Below are 17717 nucleotides of genomic sequence, written 5' to 3' on the forward strand. Positions count from 1 at the left end.
TCTAGTTTTTATAAAAAGTTAAAAACTTCGGAGAATATCTGATTATAGTAATAGCTATAGTTCATTGAACACTCCGGACTGACATTATATATATATATCGATACCAATTCCTTTATTCTCCATCACATAACCCGTGGCATATGCACTATTATAACTTAGTTTTAAAGGCGGGGAAACTGAGGCTCAGCAAGGTTGATTACCTTCCCAAGCTCACGCAGCTGGGAAGGAGGAGAGATGAGCTTCAGACCCAAATCCATCTGATTCCAGAGGCCGGGCTCTCACTTTTGTTGCTGTGTAGACTTTTTGGCTTTTTACCTCGGGACTTCTAATCCAAAGGATTCAATTCAGCATTATTTAAAATGATTTCTGCTTTACGTTGCCAGAGCTGTACAGAAAAGTATCTCCAATTTTTCTTTTTTTTATCAAAAGCAATGAAAAGAATGCCTCAGCATTGTTCCCAGAAAGTTTCTCCACGTCCACATTTCCCTGAAATCGCCGTGACAATTAGCATATGACGTGTCTGTGTAGAATATAGCCAGAGCTGCGATTTAGCCTCCGCTCTAACGGAAATTCTCCTTGGCCCCGTTTCACCGAGTGAAGTAAGATTAAGCAGACGTGGGCCACCTCCTTGGGCCCAACTGGGGTGGCCTAAGTCGCTTTCCCATAACGGCTGAGTCAGAATCGGGCCCTTTTTCCAGGACTCTGCAGACTTCCCCCCACCACCCTCACCAGGCAAAAGCCAACCAGACAAACAAATAAGTAGGTAGGTAAATAAATAAATAAACGAACAAACAAATAAATAAATACGTCGTCCAATGTCATGGGGGGGCTGAGCCGCTTTCCCGCCGCTGCTGAATGGAGACATCGGCTGCCTCTCAGGTCCTGAACTGGCAATTCAGAACAGTTTCATTGCCTGCTTGATTGTTTGCGAGATAACTGCAAGATTGTCAGTGACAGGGTAATTTACTGAAGATTGCAATGTCAGACTCCATCCAAGGGGCTCGCTGGCATAAAGACGCGATTCTCGTGACTGACAGGCCACTGGGAGATTGGAGTGCCAATTTAAAGTTCACGGTGTTGTCTGAAAGTGTTCGGCAGCAGCAGCCCATAATCACGCGGCATGATGAGGTCATTACGGGCATAACGTATGCCCGCACATAATAACGGGTGGGACCCCCAAATACGCAGTCCCTGGAGCAGGTAAATATAAATATGTAGGAAGAAATCATTTATATCCGGGTTTTTATTTTTTTCCTTTTTAGCATTTATTGTCTGCCGTCGCTTCTGTGTTTAGGGCATCTCCTGCCAGACGGGCTCTTCAATAAAAAGCCCAGGATCAACAAAACCGTGGGGACATTTGAGGTGCACAGTTCTGAAACAGTCACAAGCCCGGAAAGAGTGGCAGGCTGGAGGGGACGGAGGAGAAAAATGTGCAGTGTTTAATAGGAAAACTGTCTTAAGTTATTCTTTGAGCTCAAAGAGGTCCTCAAAATGAATGGGTTGGCGGGGGAGGAGACACTTCACCAGCTTGCGGACAGAAAGGCCACCAGAGATGGATGGCACTCCTAATCAGAAGAGGCCGGCGACCTTAAAGAAATCTATAATGCTAACAACAGTGGGTTTCTTCTCACCTGAGAAGCTTCTGCGGCTGCTGAAGGAAGCGCTGCCAACATATCTCTGTGGGTTATTTTTAAAATCCGAAGCAGGCATTCCATGGTAGATCCCATCTGTCCAGTGAGGCGGTCCATAGAAGGTGATAGTCAAGGCAGAATTCTACGTGCTCTTTTTTGCTTTGTCTTATTTTGCCAATGGCCCCCCGATCCAGATTGGACAATCTGAATGTGGATCCGAAACGATGCCTCAGTATCGCCCTGCTGCTGAGATACACTCTCTAGCGCTGTTTCTGGGGTCTGAAGTTTGCCAGGCTCTGAGCAGTACCTGATTCAGCCAGCACATCCGCCGGAGATGTTCAGAGCCTTGATTTCGAAAGTCTCTAAATTTAAAGCGTGTGTGCCTGCTCACCCTCCTGTGTCTGCATTTCTAGGAAATTCTGTAAATCCAAATGTGTTATGAGGCACATGAGCAACATTTGCCCATGTGGAAAATGAGAGGCTAGTTTTAGTAATTTAAAGCCAAGCAAAACATGCAACCTCCTAATTTGTTTGTTTGCTAAAAAGAAAGTAATGCATTAAAATAATTGTACATTAATTGCTAAATTACAGTGGAACTTTGGTGAAATTACATATTTCAATTTCATTAGCGGAACCGAACAAAAAGGGTAATGCCAAAAAATTACATTGTAGTAAATTTAAAGCACCCAGCCAGGCCTGTGATTCAGCTTTCCAATACAAGTGTTTGTCAAGGCAAAGCCTAGGGTTTGAGTACATGTTTCTATGTTATAATTATGGTCCAAAAAATGCTTTTCTATCAAATCCAGGAGGTACAAGCAAGTTATTCTCCAAGCTTCTCCACTTTGTGTTCAATCAATTTCCAGAAGAGTGAACAAGGGTTGGCCAACTAATCCATTCTGATAGAAAATTCCACAAAGCAAACACCGCCCTGAACATTCTCGTCCTCAGCCCTCACAGACATGTGAGGAATGGGAGATAGTCGTTTATTCATTCAACAAACATTTGTTGTGTGCCCAATTCTGTGCTTGGCACTAAGTGAGGCATGAATATAGAAATTGATCAGACACTATTCTTCTATTCAAAGAGCTCATTTTCCAGATAGGGAGGCAAGCATAAAGAGATAATTAATTCCAGTGCAAGGAAGTTGGCGTTAACAACAGTTTCTAAAATTTATTGTGCATGAGAATCCTGGTTAAAATGCAGATTCCAGGACCTGCTCCTGGAGGCTTTCCCTGGGGAGTTCTGGGGTGGGCCGGATCCTGTCCGTAGGATTCTCCTCTCAGGATTTTGATGCAGGACCATTCTTTAAGAACCTCTGATTCAGGGATGTACAGAGCAGGAATGCCTGATCGGCCTTGGTCAGTTTGGGCTGCTATAACAAAAAATACCATAGCCTAGGTGGCTTAAACAATAAACATTTATTTCTCACAGTTCTGGAGGCTGGGAAGTCCAAGATCAAGGCGCCAACAGATCGCCAGTGTCTGGTGAGGGCCCATTGCCTGGTTCATAGACGGGAGTCTTCTTGCTGTGTCCTCACATGACAGAAAGAGAGCTAGAGCACTCTCTGGGGTCTCTTTTATAAGGTCACTAATCCTTTAATGAGAGCTACACCCTCATAATGTAACTACCTCTCAAAGGCCGCACCTCCTAATACCATCACATTGGGGATTAGAACTTCAACTTAAGAATTTTGGAGGAACACAAACACTCAGTCCGGAATAATAACCTGTCCAAGGCATCATCAGGAAGGCTTCCGGGAGGAGGCCTACACTGAGCCTTAAAAGATGAGTCGGTCATGTCTGTTTCCCCCAATATACTGTCAGCTCCTTAAGGACAGACATCCATGGTTCTTTGCTCACTGTTCTATTTCCAACACGTGGACAACACTCCAGTATTTGTTGAATGGTAGATGAGTGGATAGGAATCAGCCCAGAAAAAGGGATGAAGGGGCAGGAATCTAGGCAAGTAAATCAGGACGTTCCAAGTCCTGCAGGCATACAGGAAGGAGAAACAAAAACAATTGGGTAAACTGATGGCTTTAATTTCTGCATTCCCAAGCTAAAGCCATTGATTTCTCTGCATTTCCTGGAAAATGTAAAACTCACAGCCACTGGTTTTCCAACTGGTCAGCAGTCCTCTCCCTGGCTTAGAGGGAGCAGAGAAGAAATGCTTTTCTCCATTAAAGCGAGATTTAAGAGATCCCACGTGTTTTGATTACTTGCGCACCCATTAGCACAAGCCCCAGGAACTGGCTATGGGTAATATTTTGTGCTGTGTTTTCGTAAAAGCAAAGTGTTTGTTTTTATTTCCAACCACTCAAATAATACTTGTTCATAGTAGAAAAATGTAGACATTCCAAAAAAAGGCATAATAAAGAAAACAAAGAGAAATGCACCAATCTATTATACTAGCTGGGGATAACCATTTGTCAACATTTTCAATTATTTCCTTTCAGTCTTTTATTTTCTACGCATATAGATTGGAATTATACGAGGCTTGCTGTGTGCAACCTGCCACCTCAGGCCCTTGGGAAGGTTTGATGCTGCTCATGCCTGCGCTGGTAACAAAGGTGTTAGCAACTCCAAGCATCTTTGTGCCGTGAAAATCCGCTGACCCTGGCTCTGCCTCTGCCCTTCCAGATGGCCTGGTGGATTGCCTGGACCCTGACTGCTGCCTGCAGTCAGCCTGTCAGAACAGCTTGCTCTGCCGGGGGTCCCGGGACCCCCTGGACATCATTCAACAGGGCCAGACGGACTGGCCCGCGGTGAAGTCTTTCTACGACCGCATCAAGCTCTTGGCGGGCAAGGATAGCACCCACATCATTCCTGGAGACAACCCCTTCAACAGCAGGTAGGCACCCTCTGTCCCTGCAGCCTGCTGAAGTCGCTGGTTTTTTTCCTATTGGAGCAGGAAGAAGTGCTCCAGCTTTTCCATCGACCCAGTTGGCTGGAAAACTAAGGGGCCCCTGGAGACACTCCCCCTCCCCCCTCCCCCCACCCCACTGCAGCTCATAAGGGCCACTTTCCTCACTTCAACTCAGGCTCCAGAACAGAGTCCGGATATCTCTGCAGGATTTGACCACCTTCCACCCACAACCTGCTGGAGATACCTATTGATTCCCTGGTTTTTAAATCATTTTTATGATCTGTTATTTTATGACATTATTGTCATGACTGTAAATCTCCCTTTATAATGCCTCTGATGGTGGCTTTTGTTTGAACATTGCTGAATCATTCATTCAGTAGAGTATTTTTGAAAGCTGTTATTAACTTGATAACACAACCTATCATTCGTGGCATCTTAGAGTCAAGATGATGCCAGTCGCAAGAATTTATTGAGCACCTAGGATGAACCGGAGACTTTCTGAAGATTATCTCTAATCCTCATAGCAATCCCGTCTGTTGCATCTCCTAATTATCTTCTGTGTGCAAAGCATTGTGCCACTGCATTTCACTCCATATTTTCTCAAATTTGTTTTTGCTCTCAGTTGCTAATTTGAGGCTGATGAATATCCTAGGGCCACGTTCTGGATTTATTTTGTCATCAACTTGACCTTCCCTTTGCCCTAGGACAATTTTTTTTTTTTTTTTTGAGACAGAGTCTCACTCTGTCCCCTGGGCTAGAGTGCCGTGGCGTCAGCCTAGCTCACAGCAACCTCAAACTCCTGAGCTTAGGCGATCCTGCTGCCTCAGCCTCCCAAGTAGCTGGGACTACAGGCATGCGCCACCATGCCCGGCTAATTTTTTGTGTATTTTTAGTTGTCCAGCTAATTTCTTTCCATTTTTAGTAGAGATGAGGTCTCACTCTTGCTCAGGCTGGTCTCGAACTCCTGAGCTCAAACCATCCTCCCGCCTCGGCCTCCCAGAGTGCTAGGATTACAGGCATGAGCCACTGCACCTGGTCACCCTAGGACAGTTTAGAATTGTGCTCCTCCTGGAGAAGAGAGCAAAGGGAAGGTCTAGTTTTGAGACACTCCGCCCACCACCACCACCATATCCCCTTCTCTCTTCTAGACACCATTTCTGATTCTGAGGGTAGAGAGGGAGGAGTAGGAGAGGCAGGGGGTCTTCTTCTGACCAGGCTGCACATGATTGATCTCACCCTCATTTGGGCCAGTGCAGATGTGGATGGTGTATGCTGATGTGGGGATGGGGGGTACCCCACTCTGTCTCTGTGCTCCTTCACATGGAGAAATAAACACTGCTGGTTGGGCTCTTTTTCACAAAACCTCTAGGGACTAGGAACTTGAGCAGGACGGTTCTGGCCCCTTTGCTCCTCTGGCAACCCCCGCAGTGCCGTCTTTATCTTCATCCTCCCTTGTGCAGGTAGGCCCAGGAGCAACTCAGCAAGTATGCTGCCCCACCAGGCTTCCAGCCAGGGAAGGAAATACCAGACTTCACCTTTTACCGGAGCCCCTAACTTTACAAGTGATTCTCCTGGGGCTTCCCCCGATCCACCCAATTCCACCATGAGACTTTGGGGAGGAGACATTGTCAGGCCGCACCTCGGACTTCACTCCTCCCAGAGACAGCCTAGCCAGGGTGGGATGGAAAGCAGCGGGCGGCCGCACAGCCAGTTCTGCAGCCTGTTAGAGCTCTCTGGAAAGTTGTACAGCCCCGTTCCTGGCAGCTCTTTTGAATATGAGGGTTCTTAACAAGGTTACCTTAGACCAATGACTTTAGCTTCTCTCTGTTCTGGTTTTATTAAAAATAAAATAGAAAAGAAATAATAATAGAAAGGGAAAAATAATCTCAGCCCTCATCTATTTCAGCCCTGGCACTACCTAGCTGTGTCACGTTGGGCTCATAAACCTCATTTTCTTAATTAGTAAAAGTAAAATAATAGCATTATATATGTGAAAGTTGACCATACTAATGGAGTCATTCTTGTCCTACCCAACTATAACAGGGGGGAAAGGGCCAAGGGAAAAAAAGCACTCGGCACATAACGTTGCTCCAAGAATGTAATTCTCTGTGAGCCTGGCTGCCTAAACTGCCTGCTGTAACCTGAAACCAGTTTTATCTAATAACTGCTGAAACAACCTGCTGTAACTCTAAGACTAGTTTTACCCACCGCCATCACTCAGAGTCAGAGCTCGCCAGCTCCCCAGAACTTTACTGGTGCCAATGAGCTTTTTGCGCAAAACAATATGTAGCATTCTCCTTCTTATAAAACCTCCAACCTTCTCTTTGTTCCTCAGACATACCAAAGACCACCTGGTCTGTGTGTAGGGCCTGAATTGCAATTCTTGCTTCTCAAAGAAAACATTTTAAATTTAGAGATTTGTCTTTATATTTTATTTGACTTTGACAGATATGAAACACAGTAATATTATTATTATTATTATTTATTTTAATACATGAAACTCTCAAAAAAAAAAAAGCCACAAATCTCTGACCAAAAAAAATCTATATACTTTTCTGCTTATTAGATCCTAGTGAGGAACGGTTTCTGTAGGTATGTTTCCTTGCAATTATGAATGTGATTCTTCTTGCCAGAGACTCGTGACCGGACAGGGCTTGCGCTAGGCCATGAGTATTTAGGTGGGGTTCACGTATGGTTTGCCTATGCTGTAATTGCATCCTCCGAAGGTCCGTGGTCTGTTTCAATCTGCTTCCTAATTAGTATTCCATTAATTCTACCCCAAATGCAGACATTTCCTGATACTCTCCCTTTCACACTCCTTCTTCACCTGTCCCTTCTGATTTAATCTTATCATCCTCAGTAATTGTTACCACATCCAGAAGGCATCTTGAGCTAGAGCCAAGGTATAGGCAAGCAGGCAGGAACCCCAGCCTAGGCAGTGGACTACAGCAGCCCAAGATACCTGAAAGAAAGAAAGTTGCTTTAGAGAAAGCTTCTCTGAAGCTTTGAACATCACAACAAATAGCAGCACCCAAATGAGCCCACACTCTCCAGCAAGTCTACATGGATACGTTATTCAGAAATACAGAATGCTACTCCAAGACACAGGTTGGAGTTCAGTGAGCACGTGAATCTCAGTGCATTATCGTCTGACAAATAATGAAGGACAAAGCGAGGAATAAAAAAGAACTTAATTCAAGACTTCAAAAAAGGCGTTCCCCTAGATAATGGTGTACAAAAATAACTAAAATGCCTTGACTCCACCACTATAATTTATACAGCAGATCTCACTATCTAGATAATGCGATAATTGTTACACATCAATAATCATAAATAGAAATGAACTGATAGCGTGTCTTAGCCGAATCTTTTCTGCAGATTGACTGCCTGGAAACCACAGGTAGCCAGCAGCAATGAAGATTTAGAAAAACAGAAGGTAGAAATCACAGGCAACCCAGCCCCTTTTATTCTGATGGTACTCTGCAAAGTCTTTCGCTACAGGAATGACCTAAAAGAAATAGCAGTTGTAGAAAAAAAGAAGAGGGGAAAAAAAAAACCCACTGTGGAACGTACTCCCGATTTTGTTTTCTCATCACGAGCACTGTGTACCTTATGGTCGTCAACACACATCGTTGATTTTAAAATAGTGTCTGCTAAGGCCTTAAAGAAATCTTAGTCTGAGCTAAGATAAGAAAATGGAATTGAACAAAAGGATTATTTTCATAAATTAGTTTTCCACTTTCAAAAGATTCTAGCATTGTGGTTGGAACCAGCTAAAAATGGTATTCATTTGTTAGGCAGCCAGTAGTAGACAATTAGAGCTGTCAGTGGAACAGCCTAAACACTCCTGAGATCATCAAAGGGTTGGAGTTGAACAGTTGGGGGTATTGCTAATAAAAAGAGAGATGCCTGGAGACAGCATCTCTCCACTTTTCAGGACACCCAGGATTGCAAAAGTCAGTGCATTCCAAAATTCGAGCAGACTTGGACAAGATCCTGGCAAAGGAAAGGTCAGTTGATTACCTAGTCCAGAAATTGGGAATGTGTCCAGGAACCGGGGAGCCTAAGAACCTCTCTGCTTTCGCCAAATTGTCCGGTGTCTTAAAGGCCAACTATGCAGCTGCAGACATGTCTGGTCAACTGGGGGCTCAGTGCAGAAATGCAGTTTCTCATCATCCCGTTTCTCCATAATTCCAGAAAATTCAGCTGAGAGGAGACATGTATATTCTCCCTCTGTGGACTTTGCATAGAATACTGTAGCATCTCCATGGCTTTATAGGATTTCCCAGAGGTAGCTGGTTGGACACTGGCATTCTTTGGAAAGTTCTAGTTACTATGGCCTGGAGAGAGGGGGGCTTTCCCCGACTCTGGAAGGACACACACTGGGGAGGATTTTAACCATCCCTCCCCAAGACAGCAGGAATTTGACACAAGAGAAACATAGTTACATGGAATCCAGAATCTAAGATATTTCTACCAGAAAAAAAAAATCCCCAGTATTCTCTTGTTCTCAGGCTCTCATGAATTATGAAAAATGTTGCTCTTAGAGGGCAACAAAAACCATGTATATGTATGTCCCAGCCTCATAAAAACCTCTGCATGCTCCCCTGCACCCCTCTGACATTCTAGCTTCGAGGAGGAGAGTAACCTGGCCTTCCTCCAAAGCCAAAAAAGGGAAATAAGTCACCAGATGGGGAAGCTCTCACCCTAGCATGCTCCTCTCTGAACAGGCTAAGGCACACTAGCGAGTGATGAGGGGCAGCCAGACAAAAGCCAAATGATGTCAAGGATGGAGCAAGGCCAAGGTAGAAGGTACACAGGAGACCCCACTGCCCGCTGAGTGACAGAAGATGCTACCCATGGATTTCACCCCAAAATGTCACAAGTTTTGTTCCTAGGGCAAAGCAAAACGTTGAGATCTCCCTTTGGTCCATCATTTTCTCTGAGGTGTGCTCAGGTGAAGCTAGAAGTTAATGTTGAAAGTCCCCTCCTTGCCTTAGGAACCAGATGAGGATGGGGGAGCAGAGACAGTGGGGAATTGTCCCTTTGTCCTGCTGTGCGTGGCTCAAAGACCTGTGTTTCTCTCTCCCTCAGCTTGGTTTCCCTCATCCGAGGCCAAGTCGTAACCACAGATGGAACTCCCCTGGTCGGTGTGAACGTGTCTTTTGTTAAGTACCCAAAATACGGCTACACCATCACCCGCCAGGACGGCACGTAAGTAGCTTTGTGGGGCTCATACCTACTCAGGGTGGAGTGTGCACGGGACGGGCCAGATGGTGCTGTTGCCTTGGAACCACGTGGTCCCCCTCCTGGACTGGAGTGCCCACCATGCCAGACCTCCATGGAGCATCTACCCCAAAGACATTCCATGCTTTTTGGTGTGGTGTCAAAAACAGAAACTGAACAGGAAGGCCAGCCTACCCAGGTCTGCTGACAGCCACCACCCCCCTTTTCCCATGTGCATGTCAGGCAAAGGCTGTGTGTGTGTGTCGGGGCTGGGGGCAGATTCTAGAAAGGAGAAGGGAAGGTAGTTCTTAGAAACTAACTCCTATTTTAAATCAAAGGCAGTGCAGGGTGACAAGAATCCACGTGACATAGTGTCCTGCGGTGATCGCCTTCTGCTTTCATCTGGGGCTGTAGGAGTTGTGTTGTTTTCGCTACTGTTTTGAAGGGGTGGCATGTAATCAGAGAAGCCTAATTAAATACATTTAGCAGTCACCCTGCTGTGTGAAGGCGGCAACCTTTCCCTATTATCTTCTGATTGGAAACATGCACCGTTCAGCCCCATCAAGATGAAAGCTCTGTCATTTCCTTAATCCATTTGGACATAGAGTAGAAACGTAAAGAAAAAGATAAGAAGAAGAAAAGAAATCTATGGAAAGATGAAAACACTCACTCCTCACTCTGGGCTAAGAAAAACACAGACACATACACACACACACACACACACACACACACACAAACTATGGCATTCTATTTCAAATGAAAAAGGGGGCTCTTGCCATAAATCTGATACAACACATTTCCCTATAAAATGGACTATGGACAATCACAGACACACCACAGAGGTAAGAACCGGGGTTCTTGCCTTTCTCTGGTGAGGAGTCTGGCTGTATGGTCGAACGTTCCTAAGGTCGCCTTGCAAGCAGCTTCAACAATTACCAGCCCCCAGAGCCCTACCCTCATATTCCCACCTCTGAAACCCAAACAAGGGGTCTAACGATTCACATCAAATCTTCAATATTCCTTAAATTTCTCTCTCACTTATGCATTTCTGTAGCCAAAGCTAATTACTTGAAGGCCTTAGGATAGCAGATATGTATGTACCATGTGGGGCCACTCTTGCCCTTGTTTGTCTTAGAAGTGAGTGTTCTCAAAGAGCTAACGTCTCTCAGAAGACGTTTCTGAGTCCTGGGTCTGATATCTGTCCTCTCCTTTGCCGCCTCATTCCTCTCAGCTGTTTCCTGACTCATTATGGCCCCAATCCACTTCCCAGATCATCCATGCAACCTCCTGGATCGGTGACTGTTCAGCTAGTTCAGGTTGCGAAGCCACAGAAGTCATAGGTTGCGTTTGGGAAAGCTCCGAGGAGTCCCGCAATCTGTTGTACAGTGGTGTGTGCCACAGACGTTCATGTTGCTTCTGTCACTGCCAGCTAGGAGCAACTCTGCTTCCAGACATTTGACTCTCTTCTGTGTCCTATGCAAAACCGTCCCCACAGCATGCATGCCCAATAAATAAACACATAAACAAACAAAGTAATTAATACACTGTTGTCCTGTGCGAGCTCTGATGTGTACCTTAATATTCATGTGCTTCTGTTCATTCATTTCACATCTACCGAAAACACCACTGTGTTACCAAGATTGGGTGAAGCCAGAGAGTCAAGTGTACTTTCGCTGAGTTTCCACTGTGATCCAGCACCCTGTGAGCTGCTGCGTATTCTGAAGTGACCAAGATGGACAGCACCACTGCCCGCGGGGAGCTGAGATTCTAGTGGAGGAGTAAAGTTTAAAATTGAGAAACTTCTCTCTGTTAACCTCCTTGTTTTCTGTGAATTGGGAAAGAGCTACCTTTATTTTACTTTACTGGTAGTATGCCTCCGTCCAGCTCTTGAGGATCAAACAGGAATACAGTTTAAGAACCATTATTAAAGATATCAGATACAGAGCAGAGGTTGATTAGAAGGACGCCGTATTGAATGCCACTGTGTCCTAACGTCCTATCGTTATAGCTACACTATTTATTGAACGCTTCTATCAGCCTAGGACTGTGCTAGGTGCTTTATACCAGGGGTCAGCAAAGGGCCAGACAGTAATAGTTTAGGCTTTGCCGGCCGTGTGGTTTCTGTTGCAACGACTCAGCTCTGCCATCGCAGCAGGAAAGCAGCCATAGAGGATACATAAACAAATGGTGTAGCTGTGTGCCAATAAAACTTTATTTACCAAAACAAGTGGTGGGCCGGATTTAGGCCATGGGCCATAGTTTCCTGACCTCTCCTCTGCACTCATCATATTTCATTCTCTCAGCCACACTGTGAGTGTTGGTATCATTATTTTCACTTTACAGATAAAGAGAGTTAGTAACTAGTCCATCACCACACAATTAGTAAGTGATAGAGTTTGGATTCCACTCCCACCTGTCTGCCTCCAAAGCCACATTCCTCTCCTCTGTGCTCTTCCCCTGCCACTGCCCTCGGGTGAGGAGGGCAGAGCGCCCTACCTTGTCTGAAGGTGAGTCCACCCCTCTCAGTGAACCTGTTCGCCTCCCTCCAGGTTTGACCTGATCGCCAATGGGGGCTCTTCCTTGACTCTGCACTTTGAGCGAGCCCCATTCATGAGCCAGGAGCGCACCGTGTGGCTGCCGTGGAATAGCTTTTACGCCATGGACACCCTGGTGATGAAGACAGAGGAGAACTCCATCCCCAGCTGTGACCTCAGTGGCTTTGTCCGACCTGATCCGATCATCATCTCCTCCCCTCTGTCCACCTTCTTCAGCGCTGCCCCTGGACAGAATCCAATCGTGCCTGAGACCCAGGTAGGAATGGTGGGAACCAGGGTGGGACTCTCAGTACTTCCCTAACCAGAGCCACTGGCCAGCTTCCTCCCAGCACATCTCTCCATGAATGAGCCAGAAACTAGTATTAAAAGGGAGAAACAAAAAGGAGGAGCACAGTAGAATTCATAGTCACCGGAGAAGAAAGTTTGAATCCCTCCTGAACATTCTGGATGGTTGCAGGTCGTCGTTCAAGACTTTGGCAGTCACCGGAGCTTTTAATAAAATAAAAACACTATACATATGTGCAACCCACCTGCAAATTGCTTTTTATTCCTGTTAGTCACAGAGATACATGATAAGAGGCGCTTTAATGATCTACATCGGTGTTACGACAGAGGGCATATTACATTATTGCCTCCCTGTTGCTTTATACCAATTGTCAGTGGAAGTTGTAGGTTCATATAATTACAGCCTCTCGTGGCCTCCTTGCACGCAGCTAGCAATAAAGCCTGCTGTTCTTATTTACATCTTTTGCCAACAGTGTGGTTTTTAAAAAGAAACACAACAGTGACCAAGAATAATTATTAATCCAAAAATCATAACCTCAGCCCCTTCACTCTGTGGTGTAGGATAAAGTTTTGGTGTTTTTTTTTTCTTCCTTACTCAGCCATGGCAAATGGTTCTTGCACCCACGTAGGTGTGATGCTTTGGTGAGAGGGGCAGCAGCCAGGCAGCCCTGGGGTTGCAAATGGCCCACCTCCAGGGATGCGTGTGAGGTGTGTGTCTACCACGTGTTTCTCCTCCAGGTTCTTCACGAAGAAATCGAGCTCCCTGGTTCCAACGTGAAGCTTCGCTATCTGAGCTCCAGAACCGCAGGATACAAGTCGCTGCTGAAGATCACCATGACCCAGTCCACAGTGCCCCTGAACCTGATCAGAGTTCACCTGATGGTAGCAGTGGAGGGGCATCTCTTCCAGAAGTCATTCCAGGCTTCTCCCAACCTGGCCTACACCTTTGTCTGGGACAAGACGGATGCTTATGGCCAACGAGTGTATGGACTCTCGGATGCTGTTGGTATGTTCTAGTTTCAATCACTTACTGAGTCATGGATTTACTCATGCCTTAATTCAACCAATACTTACTGAGTTCCAAGTATATGTCACGTACTGTCCTAGTAGATTAAGACACAATGCTCAGGAAGACAAACAAGATTCCTCTTCTATTCCTCTTCTGTGGGCCTTACGTTCTAGTAGGGGATTGAGATAATAAATTTGCACTGAACGAGGAAATAATCCAGCATGATAAATGCTAGTAAGAAAATTAAAATAAGTGATATATACTGAGGAGGAGGGGCAGCTGTAGGTGGGCATTCAGGGAAGGCTACCCAGCAGGGTGACATTTAAGCAGAGGCTTGAATGACAAGAAAGAACCACATGAAAATCAGAGAAAGAACATTCCAGGCAGAGAGAAAAGCAAGGTGAATTTGAAGGACAGAGAGAAGCCCAACATAGCTGGAGTGTACTGGGAAAGGAGCAAATTCCAGATGAAGGGAGAGGAGTGGGCAGGGCTAGTTCATGTTCCAGAGAGAGCACTGGCAAATGGCACAGAATACACCCCAAGAATCAGAAAACGGGGTTCGAGGAGCTCTGAAAGCTACATGCCATGGTTCAGGGCTTTGTCTTAAGGGAATTGTATGGTTCCCCCGTTCTTAGGAAGATCACCCTAAGAGAAGGGTCCTGTAGTTATCTCAGTTGTGAGCTATGGATTTATCTCAGCCTACCTGGTATCTTCCTACTTGTGGAAAGCTCTCTGGGGGTTCATTTAAATCCGGAATCCTGTATTCTCTTCACCAATAGACTGGTGGTAGAACTGTGGGTAGAGATAAGTTACCAAAATAAGAAACCAGCAAACTCAGAAATTTTCACTATAATTGGCAGCCAGTGTTTATCGGACATTCCCTTTGTTTAGAGAGCATTGTGCTAAATCCTTTGTCTTGGGTAACCTCTCATAACCCTACCAAACAGGCCCTCCCATAATCTCCATTATGCAGAGGGGCAGGAGGGAGAGGGTAAGGCAGTTGCCTGGGACGTGCAACTAGCCGGTGGCTCGTGCTCAGGATATGGCCTCCATGGTCTCCTGCACCAGTGAGTGGATTTAAAAACTTAATGAAGTTAGCAATAAGTTACTGGAGTAACTGGTGCATTTCATATAAAACATTGGCTAATCAAAAACAATATTATATCTGGCTTTAGCCAATATCAAAATGATAGCCAATATCGAAAAGTAGACCAAATATTATAATGAGGACCTATGTCCTCCAGCTCCCACCATTATCAAGATGAATCTTGTTTTTCCATACTCTTATCTACTCCCCTTCCTCCCATGTTTTTCTGAAGTAATTCCCAGACGTCACATCACTTTATCTGTAATATTTCAGAACATAGCTCTAAAAAACATCTTTAAAACATAACAACAATATCGTTAGGACAATAAAAAAGCAATAATCTCTTAATATTATCACGTAGTCCATCATTGCTCAATATTTCAATTATCTCATAAATATCATAAATTATTAATATTTTATTTGTTTGACTGAAAATCCCATTAAGATCCATCTTTTCAACTGGTTGGTTTCTCTTAACTTTTTTTATTTATTTATTTAATTTTTTTTTTTTTTGAGACAGAGTTGTCCTGTTGCCCTGGCTAGAGTGAGTGCCGTGGCATCAGCCTAGCTCTCAGCAACCTCAAACTCCTGGGCTCAAGCAATCCTTCTGCCTCAGCCTCCCGAGTAGCTGGGACTACAGGCATGTGCCACCATGCCCAGCTAATTTTTTCTATATATTTTTAGTTGTCCAGCTAATTTCTTTCTATTTTTTTAGTAGAGACAGGATCTCGCTCTTGCTCAGGCTGGTCTTGAACTCCTGAGCTCAAACGATCCTCCCGCCTCAGCCTCCCAGAGTGCTAGGATTACAGGCGTGAGCCACCGAGCCAGCCTTTTTTTTTTTTTTGATTTTTTAAATCTTCTTTTCTCTCTCTCTCTGTCTGTCTTTAATCTTTAGGATTTATTTGTTGAAGAACCTGGGTTGCTTGTAGAATTTCCCATAGTCTGGTTGGTTAGTTTGTTTTCTGATTGCATACTTGTGGCTATTTAACATGTTCCTCTGTTCCCTGTATCTCCCGAAAATTGATAATTAGATCTTCAAGCTTTCTCAGGTTTTGATTTTTGGTTTTGGCAAAATGATTTGGCAGGTGGGGCTGTGTTCATCCATCAGGAGGTGCTTAATGTCAAGCTGTGTGTTTTTTGGTGATTTCAGTCGTCACCAATGCTCACTGCCTAGTCCATCAGGTCCTTAGGGTAGCAAAATGATGTTTAATCCTATCATTGTTTCTTCACCTATTGGCTGGAATACCTTCACATAGAGATATTTTCTCATTAACTGCTTAGTTATTTGAGGTACAGTTCAAAGAAGAAATGACAAGTGCTTGATTCTTTCTCTGTATTTACTAGTTTTTAATATAATGGGTTGATTCATTATCCAATGGTGACAAATTAATGTGTTTTAAGTACGATTATGAACTCATGGATTGGAATATATCCAGTATGTTTCAATCCACTGAAGTTATTATCCTTACTCATGGTCAAATGGCCCCATCTTTGGTTAGTAGGAGCCTTTTCAAGCTGACTCCCAAGTCCTTTGACATGGTGCTAATAGATTTTGATGCCTTCCTTGCCATCCAGTATGATAAAATGGCCCGGTCTCATCTTGTTCATTTCTTGCTCCAGCCATTTCTTCAAGGAGCCCTGATTCCTTTTAATGAGAAATAATATATCAAGACCACAAGCCAGACACTAGCAATTCTCTTTGCTACTGGATTGGTCATTTGGTCATTGTTTCTTGGCATTTTCAGAGGACAAGTTAGGAAATATTTGGGTTGGTTTTTTTTAAGATAAAATGCATCCTTCGTTCGTATCAACACTTCTATATCTCAGGAATTTTATAAAGCTATGGAGAATCCCCAAAGGTGACACACATAGTTAGGGGTTTAATGCAGTAGGAACGGCAGTAATAACAAAGCCTCGTATTTCTAGAGCCGTGTTCCAATTAAAAATGCGCGATATCTCTGCACTGTGCCTCGTCTATCCTCACCACACCTCTGAGAAATGGAGGCTTCACTTACCCTGTTTTAGACATGGGGAAAATGGAGCCCCAAGGAAGTGCAGCTGGAGCCGAGCGAGGACTAATATGCTTCACCTCCCAGCTCGCTCTCCCCTTCATCCACATGGCTAATGGAGGACTTTTACAAACAGCTTTGGGGTTTGTTCCCCACAAAATCTCTGCATAACTGGCAGGCTGCTTCACTGTTGGTGGCTGCCTCTCCTGGCACTTTCTGGAATCCTCAGTAAACATACAAAGTGCCTTAACTTACACAAGCTATTGCTCCCCAGATCTCCTCGTCACTGAGCCACTAAGCTTCCAAAGGCCTTCCTCCTAGCACGTGGAAATAAATAACACAAAATATAATAAATGCATGCCGCTGTAAACAGCAGGCTGAGAGAAATGGTGTCCTGTCCATCTCTAAAGGGGAGTGGTGTTAGGTCTGTAAGGGATCCTTTTTCTCCCTCCACGTCACTGGGGTCATTTTTAAAAGCCTGTAGTTCATTGGAAAGGTCTTTCCATGTGCACAGAGTACTACTGGGAAAAGTTTCAAGGTCAGGTTCAGCTCCAAATCTAAATTTAATATTGTGGAATCACAAGGAGAAAAGCAATCAGCCCGCCTCTTTGAGCGAGTTTTTGGAACAGAATCTGTTATCCCTGTGAACATGTGTCTCTCATTCTTGCAGGAGAGCTCTGGAGTAATCAAGTAAACTCCCCCTTCTCTCCTACTCCGCCCCACCCCCTTTTCTCTTCCAGTGTCCGTCGGGTTTGAGTATGAGACCTGCCCAAGTCTAATTCTCTGGGAGAAAAGGACAGCCCTCCTGCAGGGATTCGAGCTGGACCCCTCCAACCTGGGTGGCTGGTCCCTGGACAAACACCACATCCTCAATGTTAAGAGCGGTATGTGAACACGTCTCCTTTCCCAGGTGGCCGAGTCACTTGTCTAGGACCTTCTCTCCAGCCCTGACATTTGAGTAGCCACCCTTCCCCCTTCCCTCAGCCATTTCTCATCAAGGGCTCCAAATACCTGTCGGTTTTCTCATCTTCGCCTTTTAAATGTCAAAAA

General features: G+C 44.9%; 1 protein-coding gene across 4 annotated transcripts in view; it reads left to right on the forward strand.

Annotated features, from left to right (window-relative positions):
- The window catches only part of TENM2 (teneurin transmembrane protein 2), an 888605-nt gene that overhangs the window by 819728 nt on the left and 51160 nt on the right, over nucleotides 1-17717 (forward strand). For all 4 annotated transcript variants that reach the window (XM_012655757.1, XM_012655758.1, XM_012655759.1 and 1 more), the window contains 5 exons: nucleotides 4271-4481; nucleotides 9591-9710; nucleotides 12272-12533; nucleotides 13301-13568; nucleotides 17408-17551. In XM_012655757.1, the coding sequence (XP_012511211.1) occupies nucleotides 4271-4481; nucleotides 9591-9710; nucleotides 12272-12533; nucleotides 13301-13568; nucleotides 17408-17551 (1005 nt within the window). The remainder of the gene's footprint in view (nucleotides 1-4270; nucleotides 4482-9590; nucleotides 9711-12271; nucleotides 12534-13300; nucleotides 13569-17407; nucleotides 17552-17717) is intronic.

The sequence above is a fragment of the Propithecus coquereli genome, unplaced genomic scaffold (genome assembly GCF_000956105.1).
Source record: "Propithecus coquereli isolate 6110/MARCELLA unplaced genomic scaffold, Pcoq_1.0 Scaffold483, whole genome shotgun sequence".
Lineage (NCBI taxonomy): Eukaryota > Metazoa > Chordata > Mammalia > Primates > Indriidae > Propithecus > Propithecus coquereli.